The 26,380-nt window shown below is 40.4% G+C and overlaps 1 protein-coding gene across 1 annotated transcript; it reads right to left on the reverse strand.

Annotated features, from left to right (window-relative positions):
* Positions 1-457: 457 nt before the first annotated feature.
* ngef (neuronal guanine nucleotide exchange factor) lies at positions 458-25,811 on the reverse strand. Its single transcript, XM_058080606.2, has 15 exons — positions 25,301-25,811; positions 20,928-21,033; positions 18,804-19,109; positions 18,448-18,509; positions 15,794-16,023; positions 14,721-14,881; positions 13,407-13,559; positions 7,007-7,136; positions 6,831-6,905; positions 6,665-6,754; positions 4,224-4,387; positions 3,983-4,141; positions 3,831-3,910; positions 3,647-3,751; positions 458-2,513 (listed from the first exon to the last, which is right to left on the reverse strand). The coding sequence occupies exons 1-15, from the start codon at positions 25,569-25,571 to the stop codon at positions 2,269-2,271; spliced, it is 2,337 nt and encodes a 778-aa protein (XP_057936589.2). The 5' UTR covers positions 25,572-25,811; the 3' UTR covers positions 458-2,268.
* Positions 25,812-26,380: the final 569 nt, after the last annotated feature.

A 26,380-nucleotide genomic window follows, 5' to 3' on the forward strand; every position in this document is an offset into this window, starting at 1 on the left:
CATAATTCACCCCGGAACTATCGATAGGGAAGGTGTTGCCACCCGGAGGGACGGGTGTTTTCCGCTGTGTGTGCTGCACTCTGGTGGTGGAAGTGTGAAAAATAAAGTTGACTGGAAGCAGCCGTTCGCCGTGTTCTTTTTTGGTATTGAAATCCTTAAGCAAAGATTGATTTAAGCTGCTTTTGTATCGATATAAGCAGACCAAATTGGCTGGCGGGAGATGAAAAGGGCATCCTAGTAACCGGATTATCATAATAACAGGGTATCGTACTAACGGAGCTAATTATATCATAAAAGACTAGAAATTTGCCGGGAAATGAAAATAGTATTGTAATAAGTAGTAATTCGTTTTAACCGATATCGATATAACGAGACTTTACTGTATATACGGCTTATACCTTTTACAGTCTTTAAAGCGACAAAACAAAACCGCTAGAAGAAATCACAATAGGCAAACTTCAGATCATATTGTTTTTACTTTCATGTCCGCAATAATTTACATATTTAAAAAAATGAAATAACAATTCCTTTGTCATTCTGAGTGAAAACATTGAATGTTTTCCTTATTGTACACAGACAGAAAGATACAATCATGCTGTCCAGACTTCATAATACATTCGATGCATTTACACTGATTTGTGTATCTTGGTGTGTAGTTACTGTTGGGGTGATATTAATAAAGTGTTGTTCAACACAGTCTATACTGTGTATGCCAAATTGAAATTAAGCTATATTTTTGTATCATAAAATAACTTACATGATAGACAAACATTGTAAAGTTAGTTTACTTTACAGCCAAAGTGCATTTGTGGGGTATCATGGTCTCATCATTTGGGATATAATCTGCACTTTTAAGGCGTAATTTTCAATAACTGACCATCAATCCAACAACAGTCGTTGCTGTCGTCAGTGAGTCATACAACCAAAACACATGTTTGGGTCAAGTAACGTTTGGTTGACTTGTTCTTTAAGCAGCCATAAACATATAATAAGTGTTTTTGAATGTATTTTTACAATGAAATGAATGAACACGATAAACCTTGTCCATGCATCTGAGGAACATTTACATTATCTGCACAAAAATAGCAACAACATGTAGGGGTATCTGCCATTGCACCCCCCACAAAAAGCTGTTTGTCTTCATTTATTACGCACCACAGTAAAGGGGGCATACATAACATACATAAAACCCCTCCATTGCACATTTATGAGGCATGCAAGGTGACTTGAGTTTCTTTGATTGGTCCGTTACCATGCAGAAAGGATAATAAGACTTCATCCTCGACTCATTCCCGCTGACTTTGTAAGTTCACCCTCTTCCAAAGAAAGGAATAGTCCAGAATATGACAAACAAGTATTTGATCCTCAAGCAAACGGTGTCGTATTCCTTGTTGGCAAGCGCAAAGGTCAGACATATCTGGAACCGACTAAAACAATCCCAAACCAGAACGTTTCCACCTCCATTTTTAACAGTAGTTTTCTACCGCTTATCCTCACGAGGGTCGCGGGGGTGCTGGAGCCTAACCCAGCCGTCTTTGGGGGAGAGGCGGGGTACACCCTGGACTGGTCGCTAACAACCATTCACACTCACATTCATACCTATGGACAATTTGGAGTCGCTAATTAACCTAGCATGTTTTTGGAATGTGAGAGAAACCCGGAGAAAACCCACGCATGCAAACTCCACACAGAGATGACCGAGGGTGGAATCGAACCCTGGTCTCCTAGCTGTGAGGTCTGCGCGCTAACCACTTTTTTCCACCGTGCCACCCAAAAATTATCTTACATAATATTATGAAAAAAATACAGATAATTTAAGTCATAGTTGAAATAGTTTGTCCAAACGCAAATGTTGATACTAGTAATCAAACAAAGTTTTGTCTAGTTCAAGGGTGGAATTGAACCCTGGTCTCCTAGCTGTGACCGCCGTGCAGCCTGTTTTGGATTCATATTCACCATTTCTCACACTCTCCCAAGCCTTTCACACGGGTCTGTACTACGTCTTCATGCGGGCATTGACCATGACCTCTGTCATCTGTCTCGGATACAATAAACCGACCATAAACGTTCTGGACTGTTCGTATCTTTCTCAGGGCTTAAATGTACAAAATCAGCATACTGTAGATTGATAACCAGGGGATCCTTACTTTCCCTGCTGTACTGTATAATGAGAGCCAGACAGGAAGTCTCTTCTGTCCATGGTTCGAAAACTACACAAGAGGGGTTGTACAGGAATGAAATCACATGCAGCTTCCTAAAGCCAAAGCTTTACTTGTCTCCCATCTGATCATTCCACGAACTGAAGATGCTGGAGGCTTTTGGGATGGGCCTCCCCCCCCGTAGGCCAAACCTTCCTCCACTTTGGATGGCTGACCCTCCCTCTTGAGCCATTTGAACCTTAATTGCCTCTCTCCAGTTCTGAGCTCGGACCTCCTTACTCTGAATCTCCTCGACAAGTCGACTTGGGAACCAACCTCTTTCGCCATCATGGAGCCTTTGACCCATCATCCAGCCTGGAACAGAGAAGCCACGGAAATATGTACACATCCTGTACGTTGAATCGAGGCTCTAAATTTGAATGGGTGTTGTCCCATGGGGGGCGGTCACAATAGGTTTACTGTTGCCGCAGAGAAGGATGGAAGCCTTAATAACACAAGCTAGGGGTGATCAGAAGAAGATCCCCATCACCAACAGCGGAAGATAGAAGGAACGGAACACATCAAGACCGATTTTTGTAACTGTAGGTATTGTAGCTGGACCCTTGTCAAGTCCACTACGAGACGAGGAACCCCTACCCCTGAGTCTGAGGGTGGAAACAGCAGATGAAACGTGGCAGTCCTTTAGGTGGCTGGTTTTGTCCAAAGGATTTTCTCCAAGCATAACAAACAAATGTATTTCAAACCCACGGAGGTCGAGTGGTTAGCTCAAAGACCTCACAGCTAGGAGACCCAAGTTCAATTCCACCCTCGGCCAATTCTCTGTGTGAAGTTTGCATGTTCTTCATATTCATATTCATTGTCTACCACTTATCCTGAACCCTGGTCTCCTAGCTGTGAGGTCTGCGCACTAACCACTCGAACACCGTGCAGCCTGGTCAGGAACAGTTGTTTGTTATTAAAAGAACTGGATTGCAGAAACAAGGCACCCAAGTGAGTTAGGGTGGCAGTATTCACCCTAAGAGAGGGTCAGGAGTTGGCTTGAACACCTAGTCTGGATAGTCTGGATGCCTCCAGCCAAGACAGAGGCAGACCTCAGAGGTGGCCTAAGAACGGTGGAACTGGAATAGGTGGCCAGAGACCAGGACCTCAGGACCCGATTAAGTGGAAGAAAATGATGGATGAGGTTTGCATCATCACCATCATTGTCTGCTTCCAACAATGTCCTGACATCTCTCCCCCAAAGACTGTCTCATTCTCCCTGTCATTCAGTGGGAACAGAGGCATCTGACGATTTGTTTTGCCAAAATCTTGGCTTCCTGTTATGCAGGATGGGCCACAGTACCAACAACAACAACCTGATTGTGACCCCCAAAGAACCCAAGCACCAACATTTTTAGAGCCAAAGTGAAAATGAAACCATTGCGGTTTACCATGTCCTGGACATACTTCAAATGTTACATCAAAAGAAGACTTGTGCATTCACCCACCATCATCTGTCTTCTCCAAGAGATTCAAAACATCAGCCATCTCAATGGAAAGTTCATCCGGCTCCTGAGAGGAATACGACTGAATACACTGCACCTGTAAAGAATCTAAAAATCACAGATCAAACAATTAGTTCCGTATCACAACCGAATGCCGATTGTTTCATGTTCGGCTGCGACATCTCACCTGGCTCGTGTGCACTGGTCGATGTGAAACGTGTGCGGCGGTTGGGAGTCAGAGCACACATCCATCGAAGTTTATCACTCCTGTGCACAAAAGATGCTTTGTAAAATGCATAGCATGCTATTTTTCTAATCATATTGGATTTTCAAACTCACATGCTTGAGGTCTTGAGCATGTAGTCCACTTGACGGTCTTCTTGGTTCTCCAGTAATTTAAGATGAAAGACATTGGCCAGAACCTGGCCTTGGTCTTCCTGGTCTTCCGTCCTCAACATGGACCGCATGCAGGAGTCCAGAACCTGGAACTTGTCCCCACTGAGCAATAAAATGAAATTCCTCTCAGGATACAAACTAAGTGACAGCAGTTCAGGTGAGAATATGGATGATGGTTGCTCACCTGGAGCTGGGCTTGGTGACCAGAAGCAGGTTGTTGAAAAGGAAGAGGAAAACGGGTTGGTAGAGCTTGCGGCTTCGCATTGTCCTGGTGCTCTTGGGTCCTGCCATGAGCTGCACCTCACCCTTCTTCAGCAACCAGCGAGAGTGGGAGATGATGGGCACGGACTAAATGGGTCGAGGGGTCAAAGGTCAGATGTAGAGTGGGATAATGTCATTTCAGTGGCATAGAGTTGAAATATGAAAGATTTTTGATTTTTTGGAGCATGAAATGAAATATTTTCACTATTATGAGAAATGAACCAGGAGGCCAAATGGACTTGGAAACGGCTTTTGACCGTGGATGGAAGCCCGGTTGTCATGGTAGCCTGACGACCAGTGACTGTGATTCCATCTGTTCTATCAGTCATCTTACATTCTCATGCATTAGTGGTGAGTACCTATACATTCTATCATTTAAATATATGTGTGATGCATCTTATTGGCCTTTGAGTGTCAATCATGAGCATTTGTTATGGGTTTGCTCGTTTTTATGACCTCGAGAGCATTTATACATCTTTTATATTGTTTTGCACGTGACGCAACTGCACACTTATGAGGTCACTGTTACATCAGTAATATTAGTGGCACTAAGTATGGGAATAAATCCAATCAATCCACTTTATTTATATAGCACATTTTATAAACAGAGTTTCCAAAGTGCTGCACAGACTAGTAAAATAAAAAGTAAAAAAAAATACAATAAATAAACGTACACATTGAATTTAATCCAAAACTAAAAGATTAAATAAGAAATAAAATAGTAAAATAGATATTAAAATAATAAAAACAAGAAGCAAAGCAATAAAAGTATAAAAAATAAAACCAATTAAAATAAAAAAAGAACTAAAAGACAAGACAATAAAGACAATAAAGTCATAATAATGACAAGAGGAAACATAGAATTGTATAGTATAATATAGTATAGTAATAGATGGAAAAAAGTTGTCATCTAACAAGTAAAAGCTGTCATTTTTTGAGAATTTTGTCATCATGTAATGAAGAAAATAAAGTGACTTTTGTAACATAAAGTTGAAATATGAATGAAAAAAGACGTTCTTCTTTTAAGCTATTATTATTATCATTATTATTATTAGCATTATTAGTATTATTAGTATTATTAGTATTATTAGTATTATTAGTATTATTAGTATTATTAGTATTATTAGTATTATTAGTATTATTAGTATTATTAGTATTATTAGTATTATTGGTATTATTTTACAAAAATGCAAAACAACAACAACAACAAAAGAAAAGCTCATTTTTGGAAAATGACGTTGGAGAAAAAGTTATCATTATGAAATATTGTGGGAATAAAGTGACAATGACAAGAAGAAAATTAAAAAATTATGAAGAGCATAGGAGAGGCAATCCAGTACCCGCATGCTGTCAACATTACACACCGAGTACTCTATTCTACCAGGAATCTCACCTCTGTATACGAATGATACATCCAGTGCGTGAAGGAGAGATATCACAGCTCTATAATCAATCTGGTACAATAACCGTGCAATTAACCCTGCCAATAAACACGTACAATAAAATACTCTCCATGTGTGACTTGGTCCACATGTATTTACTGTAGCTGGATATAATGTACGTATATACATAGTAACTTCCCATTTGTATGACCCTACTTTTGCACTTGATCTGCTCTTGTGTGCTCTTGTACTTTCACTGCTATCAACCCAAAGTCTTATCTTAGTTCAGCTGGTGGCATGATGCGGCGTCTGAGCATTGCTTGTTTGTGCACGCTGTTGCTTGTGGTATGTTTGAGCTACGTGCCTCCTGCTCAGTTTTTGACAACACTTGCTTCCCGTCTCTGCATCGTGAGGTCAACGCCACACCACGCCGCACCATGTCAACAAGATGGGTATTTATGAAGATTATTTAAGAAGAAAGTTGAAATATGGAGGAAAGAAAAACAGCAAAATGGGTGTAAAGACCAACGTAGATTTTTAGAAACATTGGGAAAAAGTTAGAATACTATAAAAATAAAGTCAAAATATTGCAAGTAGAAAATTTGAAAAGTAGAAAATATTATCTTAAAGGGACCTATTATGCTTTTTGCACTTTGTGACTGAGCCCTGCTCTGTCACAGTGAGCCGCACTTTGCACTTTATATGGGCGTGCCTGGGTAGAAGCTGTACAAGCGGAGTATGGCCAATCACAGCAAAGTGGGCGTGCCCGGAGGCAGGCCAGGGATGGAATAAATGAAAACAGAGCATTTTGGAAATCCAACGAAATACAGCTGGTATAGGTGCACATTATTGAAGATCTAGAAAGCTTTCTTCGTGAGTTATGGTGTGTAGCTACTGAATAGGAGTCCACAACTCAATACAAAGGGTCCAAAATTAGGGTCCCTTTAAGAAGAAAGTTGCAATATTTGGAAAATTTCTTTACCTTGGATTTAAACTCTAACGTCTTCTCAATGCTGATAAGCTCTTCCGTGCGACTCATTTTTCGAACGCCCTCGTTACACTCTTTGACAATCTGCAGGAGACAGGGATATGTATTCAATAAAATCAGTGCTTGTCATATTTCTATCTGGCCAAACACGGATGCTCACCTGCTCCAGTCGCTGGTGTGCTTTTATAGCGTTGGCTTCCCTCTGGGAGTTTTCTTCTGTTTTTTTCAGGATGTTCTGTGTGATGCCAGACGTCAGACACAAAAAATTAAAGTTTGTCTTGAAAACGTATTCCCGCCATTGCACTAAATGGCTTTAAATCATGTTGGCATGCTCACCTGTACAAGCAACTTGAGTCTGGTGATCCTCTGGAAGGGTAGGATGAGGAATGACGTGAAGGACAATCCTCTAACACATGGATGTCTCTCCAATTTTGCCATGGTCTCCCGAAATGCCTGGTTTCCCTCCCTGGAGAAACACAAGATGTGGCATTTAAGCACACTGTGAAACATAGAACTTGAAATGAAAGTTGACCATCTCTAGCTTGATTAAATAACGGGACAATAAATAGTGACTGCAGGATAATGTCAACATGAACATTTGCCTTCATTGCACACATGTCCAACCAGTCCCTGCATCTTCCCCTCACATTTTGGCCAATCAAATTAGTACTTAAGGAGTGTTCAAACACCTCCTCTACTGTCTAACCCAGGGGTGTCCAAAGCACGGCCTGGGGGGTCGTGAAAAGACGGAAGGATGGATGGATGGATGGACTGATGGATGGACAGAAGAATGCACTGATGGTTGGATGGATGGATGGACTGATGGATGGACAAAAGGATGGACTGATGGATGGACTAATGGATGGATGGAAGGATGCACAGATGAATGGAGGGATGTATGGATGGATGAAGGATGGACAGATGGATGGACAGATGAAAAGATGGAGGGATGGATGAGTGGATGGACGAATGGGTGGATGGATGGATGGATGGATGGATGGATGGATGGATGGATGGATTGATGGATGGATGGATGGATGGAAGGATGGACTGGTGGATGGATGAATGGATGGAGGGATGGGTGGATGGATGGATGGATGGATTGATGGATGGATGGATGGATGGATGGAAGGATGGACTGGTGGATGGATGAATGGATGGAGGGATGGGTGGATGGATGGATGGATGGATGGATGGACGGATGGATGGACGGATGGATGGACAGGAGAATGGATGGACAGACAGAGGGATGGATGGACAGATGGATAGACAGAGGGATGGACGGATGGATGAATGGACGGAGGGATGGATGGACAGATGAATGCAGGGGCAGATGGATGGACGAATGGACGGAGGGATGGACGGATGGAGAATAAAGTCAAAATATCAAGTGAAAAAGTTGTAACCTAAAGAAAAAAAAAATATTTTATTTTTCAATTTAGTGCCATAAAGTTGAAAAAGTCGAGATTTTTTTAATTATTTTGATTATATATTATGAGAAACAAAACAAAAGATGAAATTGTCATAGTTGGAAAACTAGCTAATGCTAGTAGAATTAAATTCAAATATTATGGAAATAAGTCATAATTACGAGAAGGAAATATACAAGAAGAAAGTTTAAATTGTTGGATTTGAAGTTGTTGAAATGGAAAGAAAAATCAGAATAAAGGCAAAATATGAAGAGGAAAAAACTTCATTCATTCATTCATTTTTATTATCCTCACGAGGGTCGCGGGGGTACTGGAGTATCCCAGTCATCTTCGGGCGAGAGGCGGGGTACACCCTGTACATATAGACAAACAACCATTCACACTCACATTCATGGACAATTTGGAGTAGCTAATTAACCTAGCATGTTTTTAGAATGTGGGAGGAAGCCGGAGTTCCCGTAGAAAACGCACGCTGGGAGAACATACAAACTCCACACAAAGAGGGTGGAATTGAACTCGGGTCTCCGAGCTGTGTGGCCTGCATGCTAATCACAAAAAAGAAAAAACACAAAAAAGTCATGATTTTATGAGAATAGCTAGAGGATAGAGTTGGAATATGAAGGAAAAAGTATCTTTTTTAAGTCAAGTTGTTATTTTTGAAAAAAATGCTCAGGGGAAAAATATGCAAATAAAGTCAAAATATCTTGGAAATACATATAGTGACAACAAGAGAATAAAAATGGAAATTGGAAAGCTGGAAAAGAAAGTTGAAATATTTGGAACATTTACCATAACATCCCGTCATCTTTGACTATGTGGCCCTCACTGGTAAATGTTTGGACACCCGCTGGTGTTAGCAATCACATCACCCTCATTTCCTTCCATGGACATGAATGTACATATTAGTGATTGTGTTTTGATGTTTTTTAATTTGTTGCAGTCTTGCATGCAATGTTTTACCTACTAAGTGTGAGGTTGAGATGGGATAGTTGTGTATCGCCATTTAATAATAGAGTGTAGTAAGGAAGTAGTTATGGGTGGGAAAGTGCTCAGGAAGCATTACTGTGGTTAGAGTACATAATGTCTTTCTCCCAGCGTTTGTTTCAGTGTGTCTGCTGAGGCACACCTGTAAGGTCGGTGCGCCTGGTACTATTAAAAGCCTGCTCTTCCAGATCCAGATACAGACTTACTAGACATGCATGGAGTACGTATGAAATATGTTAATGTATGTTGTCCGCACTAATTATGTATGGGGGGTGCATGTGTGGCATATGACAGACATTTAGCCCCAAACAGCAAAAGACACACCCTAAAGAAAGAGAGAAAACAATCCAAAGATAAATGTCCCTGTGTGAAAAAAGCCCCCTAAAGCTAATAACTGGCTGGGCCACCCTTAGCAGCAACAACTGCAATCATTTGGTTTTTCTTCATCCATTCAGAGGTGGACTTGCTGGTGTGTTTTGGATCATTGTCCTGCTGCACAACCCATGTTGGTTTCAGCTTGAGGTCACCAATACATAGCCGGACATTCTCCTTCAGCAGAATCCATGCTTTCATTTATCACAGCAAGTCTTCCAGGTCCTGAAGCAGCAGACCATCACACTACCACCACCATATTTTACTGTTGCTATGGTAATGTAATGGGAGACACAAAGGTCCCAAAGGTCTTGGGGATCATCAAGATGTTTTCTGGCCAAATGGAGACCATCCTTAATGTTCTTTTTGTTCAGCAGTGGTTTTGGGCTTGGAACTCTGCCATGCAGGCCGTTTTTACCCAGCGTCTTTCTTATGGTGGAGTCATGAACTCTGACCTTGACTGAGGCAAGTGAGGCCTGCACTTCTTTGGATGTTGTTGTGGGGTCTTTTATGACATCTTGGCTGGGGTTCACCACTGTTCAATGTTTTTACCATGGCTCTCACTGTGGTTGGCTGGAGCCCCAAAGATTTAGAAATTGCTTTAAACTTTTTCCACTTTTTCATTTCATCCATCCATCTTCTACCGCCTATCCGAGGTTGGGTTGCAGGGGCAGCAGCCTAAGCAGGGAGGCCCAGACGAGGCGTTCCCTGGCCAGTTGGGAGACAGTCTCTCTAACGTATCCTGGTTTTTCCCAGAGGCAATCTTGTCCTTTCGGTCACTACCCAAAGTTCATGACCATAGGTTTTTTATTTCAAAACTGCATTTTGTGACCAGTTGTTTTTGTTTGTTGTTTTGTTTAAATAATATTTAAATAAGTGTGACAAACATGGCAAAAAATACTTTTTCACACCACCGTACTTCAATACACTTCAGGGTTTCAAAGTAATGAATTAATTACTATGATGTCTTGTATTTAGTGAAACACGGTACACTACTTTTTAAAATTTACCATCGCTGATACCAGCCTGAATTATACCCAGTATCGGCTTGAGGAGAGAAAAGGTGGCAGAGAGTGGAGTGAGAGAGAGAGCGGGTTACTCCACAAATAACAACATCAAAATAAATGCAGCAATTTAGGGAAAACCACAAACCGCAGGGTCAAAATAGGTGAATAGCGTAGCTCGATAGACATATTGATAAACAGACAGAAGAGATAGACACTGAAGAGGTATGAGACATCAAAAACAGACTGATTACTCATAAAAGGTGAGTCTGCATGAAAAGGTTTTTCCCATTATTAACACTTTAATTTCCTTCAGGGTAAATACTGTCACATGATGTCAGACACCCTGCCAAAAAGAACAAAGTAAGCAATTAAGAAGTCTTAAAGACATTATCGTGTGTGGTATGCCAAGTAACAAGCATTACAGGTTTGTTTTCACTGACGGAATAGAAAAGATCCATCATCTACCTCTTAAAAAATAATAATTCCAACAGTGATTTTCTGTCCTGGAATCAATCCCAGTTGAAAATGTCCGCCTGACTGAATAAAGTCATTTAGTACGCGTGACAGAGAGAGGGAGAGTCATTCATTCGTACTGATTAGTCACCTTTTTCTAACACTTGAGTGTGATCAGGCTTCACTAACTCCCTCAGTCAGATGTTCATATTCGTATATGCGAAATGGACCCATCCCCGGGCTTGGCGGGACCACAACAAGCAAGGCTGCTTCGGAAAATGTGAATCACGACAACACCAATGTTACCTAATTCAACTCTACAAATACAAACATGGCTTTTTAATGCTGCATCTCCTCAATAACAGCTCCATATCCATGCAACAGCGTGTGAGAACCTCAGCCTTTCATTCAGATAGGAGTGTTTCACGACAAGCAAAATAGACTTTAGAGTCACACAGCAGCCACACCCTGGAATCGTCATGATCAAATACAAACCTGCTTTGACCGAAAGGAGACAAGCCTTCTAAAGCACCAAGAAAAAAGCCAACAGCGCACGCTGATGACTCCTGCCGCGCTCTCACTCCAGTCATGCAAGTCACAATGCTCTCTGTTCTCTGTTACATCTCCAATTTTATCACCCATGTAGTCACCATTCAGCCATTGTAGATTCTTCATCAAAACAGAATTTCCTAATAAAAACTACCATTTTGCACTGCAGTATTTGGCACACCTCAACTCGCCTGAGGAGGCATCACGAACCAACAGGAGCTCATCAACCCTCAGTCACACTTAGCTTGATAATGACGACAAAATATATGACAATATATTGAAATCTGCTAATATTATTTCCACTATGTTACCATCTTCTGCACTCTGTGTGTATGCTAGCGGCCCCGCCTCCACCCACAATGACTATATGACTGAGAAAAGGGCTCACTCTGTTCTTGCCGTTTAGTGAAACACACGCACAAACAGACACACATGCAGATGCAAAAGTATCCAGTTCATTTTCACTTATTGTGTGATCAATTCATCTATTGATTATCGTCCCCGGCCTTACGCTCGATTTTTTTTTCTGAACAAGAAATCTGACACACTAATATACATGCAAAACAATACTATTTTATACTCAATTATACACCTGCAAGGCATGCTGGGAAGTCTGTGTGTATACCTTTCCCAACAGGAAGTTACCCAGCATGCCTTGCAGGTTATAAAGGTTCATTCATTCATTCATTTTCTACCGCTTATTCTCATGAGGGTGGTGGAGGTGATGGAACCTATCCCAGCTGTCTTGGGGTGAGAGGCGGGGTACACCCTGGACTGGTGGCCAGCCAATCACAGGGCACATATAGACAAACAACCATTCACACTCACATTCATACCTATGGACAATTTGGAGTCGCAAATTTGGGGTCCATGTTTTTGGAATGTGGGAGGAAACTGGAGCACCTGGAGAAAACCCACGCATGGTCTTGGACTGTATCCACCACAAATAGTGGGGATCTATTCCTAACTTCTTCATGAGGCACACCTTCTCAATACAAGTCAATTAAAATGTATAGAGTTCCAAGGAGAAAATCACTCTAAAGCAGTAGTTCCCAAAGTAGGTATGTCAGGGGTACATAAACTGCCATAGGGGGTATGTAGCTAAAAACTAATTTAAAAAAAAGAAAAAAAAACAATTACCACCTTATACTCCAAATGAGGAGTGCGCCTGAAAGCCTCACAGTGCGAGGAGGATCAAAACTAGCAAACTGCAGTCAGGGCTGCTCCAGTTTTTTTTTAAATGGTGCATTCAGATGCATTCAGGGACACTTGTAAATCACAGCAAACACAGCAACACATGCACATACAGCCCCAAAGTAGGTGATATTTACAAAATAAACCGCTTGTTGCTCATACAACAATAAGACAATGTTATAAAAGGTTCTACTTCTAACAGACATCAATGTTAAACAAAGCTTTAGACAGATGCTGCTTTATCATGGTCAACTTTCCCCTTCTATTTGCTATTAAATTAATATGCAGACTTAAATGAAGTCAATTTAAATGAAATTGATTAAAAAGGGAAGGATGCCAACAGAGAGTGGAATAAAATATATGTAGAATGATAACTTATGTCAAACTTTACCCTAATGTCACCATGCTAAATACACATACATTTTTCAAACAGAATTACTATAAAATGAACAAACCATTGAATTATCTTCAATATTTCAAGTTCAATTGCAGTGGGAATTTTGTTACTAATTCTACTGTGGTTAGGCTTTTATGTTATATTTAACAGAGTGTCATTTCCACGAAAAGACTAGCCAGACCAGATAGTCGCACCGGTCCCTGTGATGTCATGCAATGAAAAAAAAAAACTTCCTTGATTTTATTTTGTTGAGTTACTCGTTAAACAGGATGTGACAAAAGTGGAAGAAAACAAGGCCATGGTGAAATTGGGAAGGTGCTGAAATGGGAGGATGACAAAAAAGTACTCACAGAATTCGTCTGTAGTTTTTCTCCTGGTAGACCTGGTTGATGACGTATTTCACGAAGACGTTGAAGTGCTCAATAGCATTATTGTAAACAATGTCACACACATCCGAAATCAAAATAGACTCCTCAATTCTGTGTTCCAGATCCATCAGGAACCTGAGGACATTGAGAGATGTTATTTGGGATTATGGAGCCTGTTCACTGAGAGTACTTCGGACCGCAGAGGGAGTCTTAAAGAAAAAGTGGACTTTTTATGGAATTTTGCCAATCATCCATAATCACATGTCGTTCTCTTTTCTGCGCTTTCTAAAGAGAGGTAAAACAGCTAAAAAGCTAACAATGCACATGTAACATGGACAAACATGTAACAGGACACACCTATCTCAACTATAAAGGCCTAAAAGAAACCTCCATGAAAATGTTCTACATACATTTGTGACCTGTATATAAACCAAGCTACAGTAACATTGCCATTCTAGCAGTTAACACAGTGGTCACCAACCTTTTTCCTTGTCATTTTTGTATTTTCATAGCTTATTTCAACCCAAACAACAGCAAGGCAAGTGTATTTACAGAGCACCATTCGTACGTAAGGTAATTCAATGTGCTTTACAGAAAGGAACAGATTGAACAATAGCGGCCCCATGATTGACCCCTGAGGAACCCCACAGGTTACAGTAATTTGGTCTGAGGCACAGTTACCAAATACTTTCTTGAACCAGTTTAGACCAGGACCAGACCTTCCCATTCAGTTTTCTAAGCTCTGTAATAATAAGATATAATAATAATAAGATCACACGGTCAACTGAATATGCTAGCTTTACAAAACATTAAAAAATGTTAGCATCCACAAGTCACGTTTTGTATTTAAGAATGCATTTCTTTCTAGTGTTCTCACATTATTGATGGAAAACCTGAATGAGAAGCTGGCTTAAAGGCAGGCTTGGCTCCTGTGGCCGTGGGGGGCTAACTGGTGCCTGGTGTGGGCGTAGTTCTTCAGCATTATGTAGTGTCCAAAATGATGTGAAACAAAATGATCAAGTATCGCATGTTTTCGTGAATGTACCTGTTAGTATGTGGTCACAGCAATGCATATAAAACTATAAAACCTTGCTGGAGGTTTTTTTAGACGGCCTTACAGTCGAAATAGGTGTGTCCCATGATGTGCATTGTTAGCTCTCTCGTGCTAACTGTTTTTCTCTCCTTAGAACGCACGGAAAAGTGAAAGACTTTATGTTTCACATAAGGACAAATGAATCATCAATGAATCATCAATCAATGGTTGCAGCTCTAGTGTTAAGCAAAACCTGGTCCTACCGTTCACTGGCTTTCATGACTTCCTGGATGTTGGAGAAGAGAAAGTGCATATCAGATTGGCTGAGAGTGGTTATTAACTCTGGGTTATGAAGGAAGTGATTTTCTAGAAATTCCAGACTCTTGTAGTACGAAGCCTCGGACGTAATGAGCTCAAACATGGCCTGGACAGAAACAGGAAATCAAACAGTCAAGATAAAAATCCACCCAGAAAGCAGTAATATTTTGAAACAACTGTCCCTCTATGAGTGACCTGGTCGTCGAACAGTTCATGTTTTTCATAGCTTCATCTTAGTACAACAATACAAAGAGAAATGCATTTAAGTATGAAATAAAGGGTAAACATTTATAAATTAGTATTTGGTACTGGAAGCTTCACACCCAGCTAGGATGGGACTCAGCACTTCCGAATCAGAAGCCAGTCGGAAAAGGCCAGATTTCACACTTTGGGTTGAGACTGAGGTCTTGAACCAGGTGGAGGGGTTCTTGTTTGTGAGTGAGGGAAGGCTGAAGTAATGTGCTCTCTGTGCCAGATTGTTGCGCCAGAAGGCAAAGCTCACAATTTACCGGTCAATTTATGTTCCCTCCCTCACCAATGGTCATGAGCTTTAGATCATGACTGAAAGGACAAGATGGGGGCTTCAAGCGGTCAAAATGAGTTTTCTCCCTTCGTGGTAAAGTGAGAACCACTGTCATCCAGGAGAGACTCAGAGTACAACCGCTGCTCTTCCGCATATGGTCAGGATGCCTACTTGGGGATGTGTTCAGGGCACGGCCGACCAATAGGAGTCTAAGGGAAGACCCAGGATACGTTGAAGAGACTGTGTCTCCCAACTGGCCTGGGAATGCTTTGGGATCCGCCGGGAGGAGCTGGATGAACTGCCCCCATGACCCAACCTCAGATAAGCGGAAAAGGATGGATGGATGGTAACTGCAGTCCAACGGCGGATTGTCCCATGCAGGGTGAACCGAAGGGTACTGTATTTTACCGTGTACCCTTGCATCCTTAATTAAAATGATGTTGACAATACATCCAAAAGCGGGGCGTATAAGGTCTCAAAGCGTCTCTTGCTCACCTCTTGCATTATAATTTCTTTCTGTGGCAACTGGGCCAGCAATCCACTGGCCTGCACCACTTCTAAGTTCTGCCACAGGCTCAGTGAACGAGCATTGTTCCTCAGCTGTAGCTGGAACACTGGTGCCGACGAGACATTGGACGTGGTCCCAGGAGAGAGATTCTCAAGCTGGCGTCTTTGCTCGATCTCCTGCTTCTTAGACGTATCTCTGTATTCCTGGTACATGACAGCTGGGAAATCAAAAGAGAAAAAAAGTCTGCAGTTCAGTTTGAAGAATTGAAGAACCAGAACCAGTCATTTGTATCGTCCATTTTTTTAGGGTCCCAGTGAATCTGGAGCCCACCGCAAAACCACTACACTACCAACTGCCAAACCTAAGCCAAGACCTGATAGAGGTGGTCCATGTTTCCTGGTTAGGAACATGTCGTCATAAATAAATTAAATAAGTAATTTTGGTTGCAGCACAAGAAGTCTGTGTGCCACGGCGTTTTTTCTTCATGCATCATTTCTACTTTTTCTCAGTTGCTGAAGCACCACAAGTCCGCCATAACAAAAGAACCGGCGCAAGTTGAAGAGCATCTGAGCAAAAACGTATATAAACACCAACGTACTACTGTCGCATCCTGGTATTCACACAGAGTCCAACACTCTTTTTGTGTTTTCTTGCCAACCTTAACGCCAACAGTAGAGCAGTTCAAGTCTCGTACTCTGTAGGCTTGCAACAACCCACTAGTTACATTCACAGCGAGGTGCATTCCCAACAATGGGAATTCACAATGTCGATGATACAACACTAACACATTGTTACAATATGTTACAGTTATGCATGCATCCATTGTTTACTACTTCACAGGAAGCAAGCTAGTCAAAGAGGAAAGAGAGTTGTGCTTGCTCACGCTCAGGAAAATTCTAATGGAGGTTTGCATATTAAGCGATTGCCCCCGGCCAGAGAGCTGTTATGGATCACAACGCCACCAGAAGGGCTGAATGTAGTATAATTCAGCCTCGAGAAAGGCTCAATTCTTACACTTCAGTGTGTCTCCCAAGCAGCAGTGCACCAAAGTATTCAGTATAAAGATGACTGAATGCTTAAGAATATTAGAGGAGTCATGGATTCCGAGCACTGTTACTTCCAGACTAGCCCGGGGCAATATTTGCAGAATACAAAATGCCTGCAAGACAACTATCGGGATTAAAGTGAAGACTTGTTCTTTTCATTTCATTCCTGTGGTCATCTTTTTTTACTGTACAGTAGAACCTTGGTTGGTATTATTAATCCATTCCAGAAGGTCTGATTCTAGCCAAAATGGATGATAACTGAATTTATTTTTTCCATAAGAAATTAATCCGTTCCAGAACCCCCAAAATGTCACCAAAAACACGTTTTATAGTTTCATAATTATAGTTTACATGCAGACAAAAATCAAAGTGATGAATAAAAGGCATGAATACCCTTTACCTTCATTGAGTATGCGATTGTTGATGACTGTTCCCAAAGACACCACATGGCAGCAAGATCAACACAGACACCCCCTTCCTGTTTTTCCTTAAATTTTCCAAAAAGTGTTCCCCACCAAAAAAACAATATATAACCAAAGAAAGTTGCCAGTGGCAGCATTTTTATTGAACTTATAGAATTGAAGAAACTCAAGGACAAGTACAGTGTAGTACGTGACTTAGGAGTCCATGTAGGTATAAATTCTTAGACTTACATGAAAACTTGTTTTATACCAGGTTTGGGTAAACATACATACATTTTTCAACAACCAGATTCTAGATTGTGTCATTACCGCTTGTTGTCGCCTGTCACTCACAGAGTTGCATTGCAAAATGGCACAGAATAAATGATGTGTTCATTCATTTTGAATTTGTTGTGCGTGATTGTGCGTGTGCACAGCTTAGAGGGAACATCTCCTTTCTTTTTAAAATCTGTTATTCCAACTCAATCATCACATCTCCAGCCAACAAGCTCACCTATGTTAGCCAGAGAAACACTAACATGATGTCAGCTGCTCTTTTTGTGGCAGGGCTGAAATGCAGTGGAAATGTTTTTGGGGGAGTACTGTAAGTTCATTTTCAGGACAAAGAGGGACTTTGTAATGAATTGTCATCTTATCACTCCCCAGGAGTACTATATGGAAGTATCCTATCGTAAAAACTGTTGGTGAAAATGAATATTTCTACCATTCTACCAAGCATTTGGCCACGACTGTACTGTAAGTGTAAGATCATGGCTTTGCACTAAAAGGCTGCGACGGTGTCGTCGGTGCGGAGGTTGGAGAAGCACACAAAGTTTTCAGGTGGGTTCCAAGCTCACTGATAACAGTTTTTTTTTCAGGGCTTATCGACTCCACATACTGTATACCAAAAGCTCAGCAAGTGTGAACAACAAGAGTGCGTTGCATAATATGCCTCAGTCATATACTGCAGATTGGTTTGGTGGGCGTCGAACTGGATTGTGCGTTACATAAGAATGAAAAAACATGGCAACACAATGGAGATATACGTATATACATATGGACCAACATTACATTTTGAGATAATGCATGCTGTAATATTTGCTGATAATGTTTAAATGGCTGTTTACACATGCACAGCTCAAAGTGGAATAAGACAAAAAATGAGTAGAATTTGCTTGGTGATTGTTTGCTCACCCGTGTTTTTGACAATGTTGAGGTGACTGATGGTCTTGGAGTTGTCACCATTGCTCAGCAGCCTGGAAAGAGAAGAAGAGATGTATATGTGTTTGGACAAGCAGGTGGAAAAGTATGTTCACTATGCGGTGATTGCACTGCTGTTATGTCATAATAAATATTTGCTTTCTCAATAAAAGTAAACAGAGGAAAAAACAATTTAGGAATTACTGTCATTTCATCACCTGTTTCTCCAAATTTATTTTTGCCCATTCTTTTTCCCTCGCGTGCCGGTTTCCAGATCACTTACTTACAGCAGAAACCCACAAGCTTGAATTATTTGCACATATCCGCTGTTCAGTGTAATTTGGCCAAACCTGTGGTTGAAGCTATCCCGGTCAGCTCCCTCTGGGCTGGGCCTTCCCGAACTCATGGTCCTTCCGACGTCGCGCACAGTGCAGGCTGCGGTGGTTTGCTCAGACAGCTGTTTAATGTCCCTGCTGCGAATGCTGTGAGTCTGGTATAAGATGTCGTCGGCTACCGAGGCGCTGTTGTGGTTGTGGGAAGCAGCGGATATGTCCACAGTCCCTCCTCCCACACCTCCTCTTCCCTTATTCACAGCATCCTTGCTGTACAGAGCATAATATCTGCTGCTGGCCTCACCATTGCTTGGCAACGCAGGCCTGGAAAAGAGAGATGTGGTGAAATGTGAGCTTTGCATTTCAGAACAGAAATATTCAACTCATCTTTTCTGCCATTTGCCGTATGTACTTTTTTTTTAATGGTATATACCCGCTGTGCGACTTTTTTTTCCCTTCTGTTGAAATGTTGTGACCCCAGAATTGTCCCACCGCCACCATCATCCGCCGCCCCCATATCTTAATATCTTAAGGTTTTGATGATGTTCTGCTATAAAATGCTTAGAACTCATCCCGTGGACACTTGCTGCACTTTCAAAGTCCAGCAGTAACGTCCCAACAAATCCTTTGCCTTTTTTGTCAGTAATAATTGATGAACATAGTACAAAAATACCCTCAAATGTACCGCTTTTTATATTTTCAATGTTTTTTCCTCGAGTACTGAGATTTTGCATTTGATAGGCAGACCTTGAACGCACCGTAGTTGTAAAATTAATACAGCTAATATAGCTAATATAGCTGTAAAATTAGCTAAAGGCCACACTGTGTCTTAAGCTCAGTCTAATCTTACCATTAGAAAAGTTTATTTTATTGCAAATGTTTAGCCTCCATCAAGCCCAACAGTAGGGTGTCGGATATAGACATTTTTATGAGCATGTCAATTACTCGTTTTTGATTCACTTGTGGTTCCAGAAGGCAACCCCAGAGAAAAGCGAGGATTGACTGTATACAGCAGAGGTGACCAAAGTGTGGCGCAGGGGCCAGTTGTGGCCCACAGCACATTCTGATATTATAATTTAACAAGAAAAATGAAAAATCCAACAACAGCAAAAATTAAAAAACTACCAGGAATTTGTATATGTATATAAGTAAAAATATGACTCGAAAAAGGTTTACAAGATATTGTTATAATTTTACAAAGATAAAGTGGTCATATTATATGGCATTCTGATTGTATAAAGTTGAAATATTAAAGAAAAAAGATGGCTTTTGTCATGATATTATCAGAAACAAAGAAAAATAAAGTTGTAATTTTTGGAAAATTGGAGGGGAATTTATAATATTATGACAATAAAGTTCAAATATTATGGGAATAATGTCATAATATTGCGAGAAGAAGGTTGAAATAGTAGTAAAATTATTATTTTTTCAGACGCCACCAGAAAGGGAGAAAACAACTGTAATTTAACCAAAATAAAGTCAAAATATTACAAGAAGAATAAATAATAAAGTCAAAATATTAAGAAAAAAAAGTAGCATTCTAAAAAGAAAAAAGTCTCGGTTTTGCAAACATAGTATAGAGTTGAAATATTGATTTAAAAAAATGTTGTTATAAAATAAAATAAAATAAAATAAAATAAAATAAAATAAAATAAAATAAAATAAAATAAAATAAAATAAAAGTCGCAATATAATGGGAAACTAAATGTTTGGAAAATTACGTTTGGGAAAAGTTAGAATGTAATGAGGGCAAAGTGAAAATAGGAGTAGAACATTTACAAATATGATTGAAAAAGAAAGTTTCAATATTTGGAAAATAAAAATAAAAAAAATGGAAAAATTATGATAAAAGAGTGACGTTGATATTAATAATTGTTTTTTTCACCTATACCTGAGATGCAGTTTTGTCTTCCCATACATACATATAACTTCTTAGCATATATACTGTCTGTAACTTAGCAAATAACGTACCTTTTTGGCATATCTCCATGTGTTGCTTGTGAGCGTCGTAGTGACAATGTGGTGTGTGTGTGTGTGTGTGTGTGTGTGTGTGCAAAGCCGTGTTTCAACATGCAACATGTGCTCTCTCTGTCTCTAGATTGTTCATAGTTGGTGTTGGGGAGTGGGAACGAGTCAACTCACCGTCCAACCGCAGGCGACTCCGGTGATTTATGCGGCGATGAAGCCACGGAAAAGTAATTTGGTGATGTTGATGATGAGCTCGTGTCCATGCCAGTCCTGGGAGAACCTAGTCAGGGGGTAGACGTGACAAGAGACAAAGGTGAATTAGGATCGGCGGTAAAATCCAGTCCAAAATGAGAAAACACCACACTTTCTTTTCTTAGAAACCAGTCAGGGCCTCATAGTGAAAAACGAAAGGATGCAACGTTGATATTTTGTAAAGATATGTCCGAAGACAGCTGGGATAGGCGGTATAGAAAATGGATGGATGCTAACAAGTTATATACATATACAAAAACTGAATCTTAGCTTTGTCATATAGTGCATTAATTATTAATATCAACTTCACTCTTTTCCATTTTTGCTGTTGAGTTTTATTTTATTTTCCTTTCTTCTTAAATAATTGTTGCAAATGTACAGCTTTCTTTGGACGAGAGGCGGGGTACACCCTGGACTGGTGGCCAGCCAATCCCAGGGCACATATAGACAAACAACCATTCACACTCACATTCATACCTATGGACAATTTGGAGTCGCCAATTAACCTAGCATGTTTTTGGAATGTGGGAGGAAACCGGAGTACCCGGAAAAAACTCGGGTCTTCTAGCTAAGTGGCCTGCGCGCTAACCACTCGGTCACCATGCTTTTTGCTGAATTAAAAAAACAAAATAAAGGTTTAAATAATAAGTAGGGATGTTCGATATTGGCTTTTTTGGCAAAAACCGACATATTGTCCAACTCTAAGTTTCCGATACTGATACCAATATGTATAAATATTGTTTTTCATGATCAGGAAAAAATGTTATACTGATATCAACGGATATCACATATTTATGCTGATTATCGGTACCGATAATTATCATTTTTTGTAATCCGTTTTTTTCTTTTGTCCTTTTAATACTTTGACTTTATTCTATGAAAATTGTCTGTTTTCTCTATTTTTGCATACATTTTTATTTATTTATTTATTTTTTCTCTAGTTTTTTTAATTCCCAGATATTTCGATTTCCTTAGTTATGACTTTATTACCATAGTATTTTTACTTTATGCCCATAATATTGTAACTTTTTCCCCAACCAAAATTTCCAAAAATATCAACTTCAGATAGATTTTCTGTTATTTTCTTTAATATTGTATGTATGTTACGAAAAAAGGATGTTTACAAAATCTTAACTTTCTTAAAATGTTAAAGTTTTTTCTCTGCTTGCAGTACGTGTATGTCAGATTGCTTTTGTCCAATCACGTTTCAGCACCTATGTATTTCCACATCAGTGTAATCTGCCTTCACTATCAGGATTGCTGGCCTTTGCCGCTTAAACGCTATTAGCAGTGAAGCTGTTTATTTTTCAAATTTCAGACTTGCCTCATAAGGCCAGCTAGCAGGCGTACATTAAACGTCAGACAGAAGTTTTGTACTGCATGCAGGAGAGCAACCATAACCGTGATGTGGCCCACACCAGTCACACCAGCTTGTATTACAGGATGTCCTGGTTGGCATGTACTCCAGATATGGAATCAGTAGAGGGTCAGAGGTCACTGCATGTCACCTTGTACTGTAAGAGATTACACGTCTGCTGTTTGTCATTTGTTTCCTCATACAGTATGTTTCAGTTAAGAACTATATTGATATTGCTGCAATAGAGGAAGCATATTCTAATCAAGATGGCGACCATATAAATACACAGATATTGAAGAGAATCATCTGATTCTAAATGTGATAAACCACCATAACTGAATAACTGGAATTATAACTGCGGATCTTGCCCATTATCCACAATCTTTAGGTGACACCTGAATATATGTCTTTTCTGTGTGTTCTAAAGATATACAAACAGCTAAAAATGTACCTGTAGCACAGGTACATTCATGATAACATTTCATACTTCCTTCCTGAGTGCATTGATTTCACATAGCAACATAGAAAAGAACGCTAGACCTAGCCATGACTTTAGCAAACTCAAAAAAAAAAAAACACAGCAGCAGTGGCGGTAACTTCTATATGTAGCGTTACCCTTGGCTAGTGGCCTGCAGCGCTGTGAGCGAGTTTGTGGTGAAGCCAGTCGCTAGCCAACTAGTAGTGGTGTGGCGAGGTGCCACATTATAACCGATTCCCATTGGTTATTTATTAATGCATTACAATGCATCTCAGGTCAACATATTATTAATATCAATGTCACTCTTTGCTTTTTCCTCATTTTTGTTCATTTTTATTTTCTAAGTCGTGCTAAATTTATTCCCATAATATTATAAAAATACAACTTCATTTTGTTTTGTTTGTTACTCATAATATTAAAACTTGATTAAAATATTTTTAAAATGATTGTCAGTGTAATTTCATATTCAGTTGTCTTGAATATTTCAGCTCTATGCTGTGCTATAGTGATATTTATGACAATAATCATAATACAAGTTTCCTTGTAAAATTGAGACTTTTTTTCTCATTAGAAGTTTTTCCTCTTAATATTTTGACTTTATTCCAGTAAAATGACAGCTGTCTTCTATATTTCTGACGTCTGTATTTTCCAACTGTTTCAACTACATTTTTTTCCTCATAATATTATGGCTTTACTCCATCATATTTCAGTTTTCCAAAAATGATTTCTTTTGTTCCTCTGTCATATTACAACTTCGAAAAACAAATAGAAATTTTCTTTACTTGTGCTAACAAAATATTTATTTTTCCTCATCATATTACAACTTTATTTTCATAAAATTATGACTTTTATCATGAATTACAATTTTTTCCCTGAATATTTTCACCTTATTCCTGTACAGTTACTGCTTTTGCAGTTCATGTGTTGTGTTGTGTTTCAGTTTTCACTGTAAATGTTGGAAAAAACATATATGTCATGTCGATATAAAATGACAAAATAAATCATGTATATGTATCTTATATGTTATTATTAGTGTATGTAAAATATTTGTTTAAAAATATCTGAAATGCAAAAATGAGCAAAAAAGTTGTGTGGAGGAGGGGGGGGGGGGGGTTCTAGGACCACAAGTGAATGACAAAAAATTCTGATACCCTTAAAAATGTCTATTTACGACATGTGGCTCGCACCGTCAAACCCTCCTGTTCGCTCAATGTTGACGTTCTCCTCTGATTTCAGATCAATATTTGCAATAAATGTGACTTTCGTTTATATACTTTACTTTTGGCACCCCCGGGTTTTCGTATGATTCAACTTTTGTCAAAAATGTTGGTAAATGTTAATGATTTTTGCTATATTGTGCAAAAATCAACATTTTCACCAACATTTTTGCACAACATAGCACGAAAGGAACGAGTGCCCTTTATTATTATTACTGAGTATGACTGCTAAATAAGCCACCATGGGGCCAAAGAAAGATGGATGAGAAACACAATTTCACATTGTTTTCTGCATGTTCATATTTTTGGCTGTCTGGACATTTACATTTCCTCTGGAAAAAGATTTCTTGGTATTCTGACTTTTCATCCATTCATCCGTCTGTTTTCCATACCGCTTGTCGTCATTAGTGCTGTGGGGGTATGCTGGACTTTACTTCTGCTAAATACAACTTTTGTGTGGTAAAACTAAGATTTTATTTCTGCTCTTTTGGTCTATATGTTTTTTGTGTTTGTTAGATTTTCTGTTTAGAACGTGCCAAGGGGGCATTAACAAACCAGCTGCTGGAGGGACTACTGTACCCTTTGCAACACCGAGCAAAAGGACAGCAGAGTTAAGACATGCTCAAGACATGAGCATAGAGAATAAGTCTGCGCCTGGTAATGATGATAGACCTAAATGGCGGTCTAATGGTTTTCAGTCACAGGAAGGTAGGACCGGCTCAGTGTGGGACTGAATGACTCTCTGTGACAGGCTCCAGTGCTTTATGACATGCACTGCCTTTTTAATTGTAGGCCTGTCTAGTTACGTATTAAGTAATCACGCTGGTCTAACCCCGTGGAGGCGTGTTGTAGATGCTGGGCAAAGTCCAAGCCCCAAACACTTTGGTGTGGCTCAGTGAAAACACTTAATTCCTGCTGGGAACAATGCTTTCCTTTCACAGTAAAACATAAAGAAATGATTTCCGTCATGACTGCAGCTTCAGTGCGTCTGCGAATAACAATGAGGTGATTTTGGCCTCACATGATGATGAGGTCAGAGGTTGATGAGGGCCATTTAGTCCTGCTATTTTGACACAACAGGTTCCTCAGGTTGCAGTCATAGGGATTTGCAGCCAAGCGTCTGCCAAGCCTTTGTTTCTCTTTCAACACAGCTCGCATCGCCCGGTTGGCCAATGTGAGCGTAAATGATGTCTGCTTCATTTCAAAGCCAAGGAAATGTTGTCATGCGTGGATGTTTCCTTACTGTCAGACTGCTCAGCTGAGGCCATCCTCTTCTTCCTCATTGAGCGGTAAAAGCGCGAGTTCCTGCGAATCGGCTCTCGGCTCAGGCCTACCTTGGAGTCATCTTCATCATCATCATCGTAGTACTCATGGTGGCCGGGCTGCGCCAGGGTGGAGTGGTGCTTGTCAGGGCTTTCCTGGGATTTTGTCCCCCACTTGCCCCGAAACAGGGCAGCCACAGACATGGTGAAAGAGTCCCGGTCCTTGTTCTCAATGGCGGTAAAGAAACTCATGAAGAAAGCGGGTGGGAATAATCCATCCTACTCAGCCGAAATCGAACAGCAAATCCATCCTGCTTGAAGTCAACAGAAAACCCAAAGAAATCCCAAGAAGGAGTCAAAGGGGAAAGTCGGTGTTGTACTCCGTCCTGTGCTAAAGCGCCGCTGGTAGCCAGTGAGAGCGAGTGCTTTGCTTATTTCTACCTAAGCTGTAATTATTGCATTTATGACTCTCTCTCCCTCTGCTGCTCTTTGTCCCTCCTCTGTTTTGCTCCGTCCCTCTCGCTACACCACCCTGTAACACGCTGACATTCCTCAGCTCAACCTGGCCTGCCCGCCTGCTCGTCCCTGCCCTAAAACTCACTGCGCTGTTGCCGAACCTGAAAAGTGACCCACTGGCAGGCTGCTGTGCAGTTTCCCTCCGAGATGTCATTCCGATTGCCTCGCACAACAGGCTAAGGATATGATTTGGAATGAGCTGCTTACGCTTTGGTGATTTCCCACGTGTGTGTGTGTGTGAAGTGTACGTATGCTTGAGGACCGGGTACTGTTCCTGATCCTGTTGAGCGCTCATACACTGCCCCCCCCTTTGAGTCAGCTGACAATGAGAGTTTAATATTCACGTTCTGCTTTTTACCTTGTGAAAATAAGCCTGTTTTGCCGCCATTCAACCATGCCATGCCATGACCCTGTACGTCAGTGTGTTTTCTGGAACCTTGGTTAGCATCATGAAATCTCATGCAAACTCCGCACAGAGATGCCCAAGGGTGGAATTGAACTCAGATCTCCGAGCTGTGCGGCCTGCACGCTAACCACTTGAGCAC

The sequence above is a fragment of the Doryrhamphus excisus genome, linkage group LG8 (genome assembly GCF_037039965.1).
Source record: "Doryrhamphus excisus strain RoL-2023G ecotype Guam linkage group LG8, RoL_Dexc_Guam_v1.1, whole genome shotgun sequence".
NCBI lineage: Eukaryota > Metazoa > Chordata > Actinopteri > Syngnathiformes > Syngnathidae > Doryrhamphus > Doryrhamphus excisus.

What these genes read in the sequence shown, in the direction of transcription:
- ngef (XM_058080606.2), bottom strand. Translation starts at nt 25,571, where the DNA reads ATGAGTTTCTTTACCGCCATTGAGAACAAGGACCGGGACTCTTTCACC. An exon ending in GTCATGAAAGCCAGTGAACG is followed by an intron (nt 13,560 to 14,720) that starts GTAGGACCAGGT and finishes CAATGTCCTCAG; the next exon opens with GTTCCTGATGGATCTGGAAC. An exon ending in AAAAACTACAGACGAATTCT is followed by an intron (nt 7,137 to 13,406) that starts GTGAGTACTTTT and finishes GTGTTTCTCCAG; the next exon opens with GGAGGGAAACCAGGCATTTC.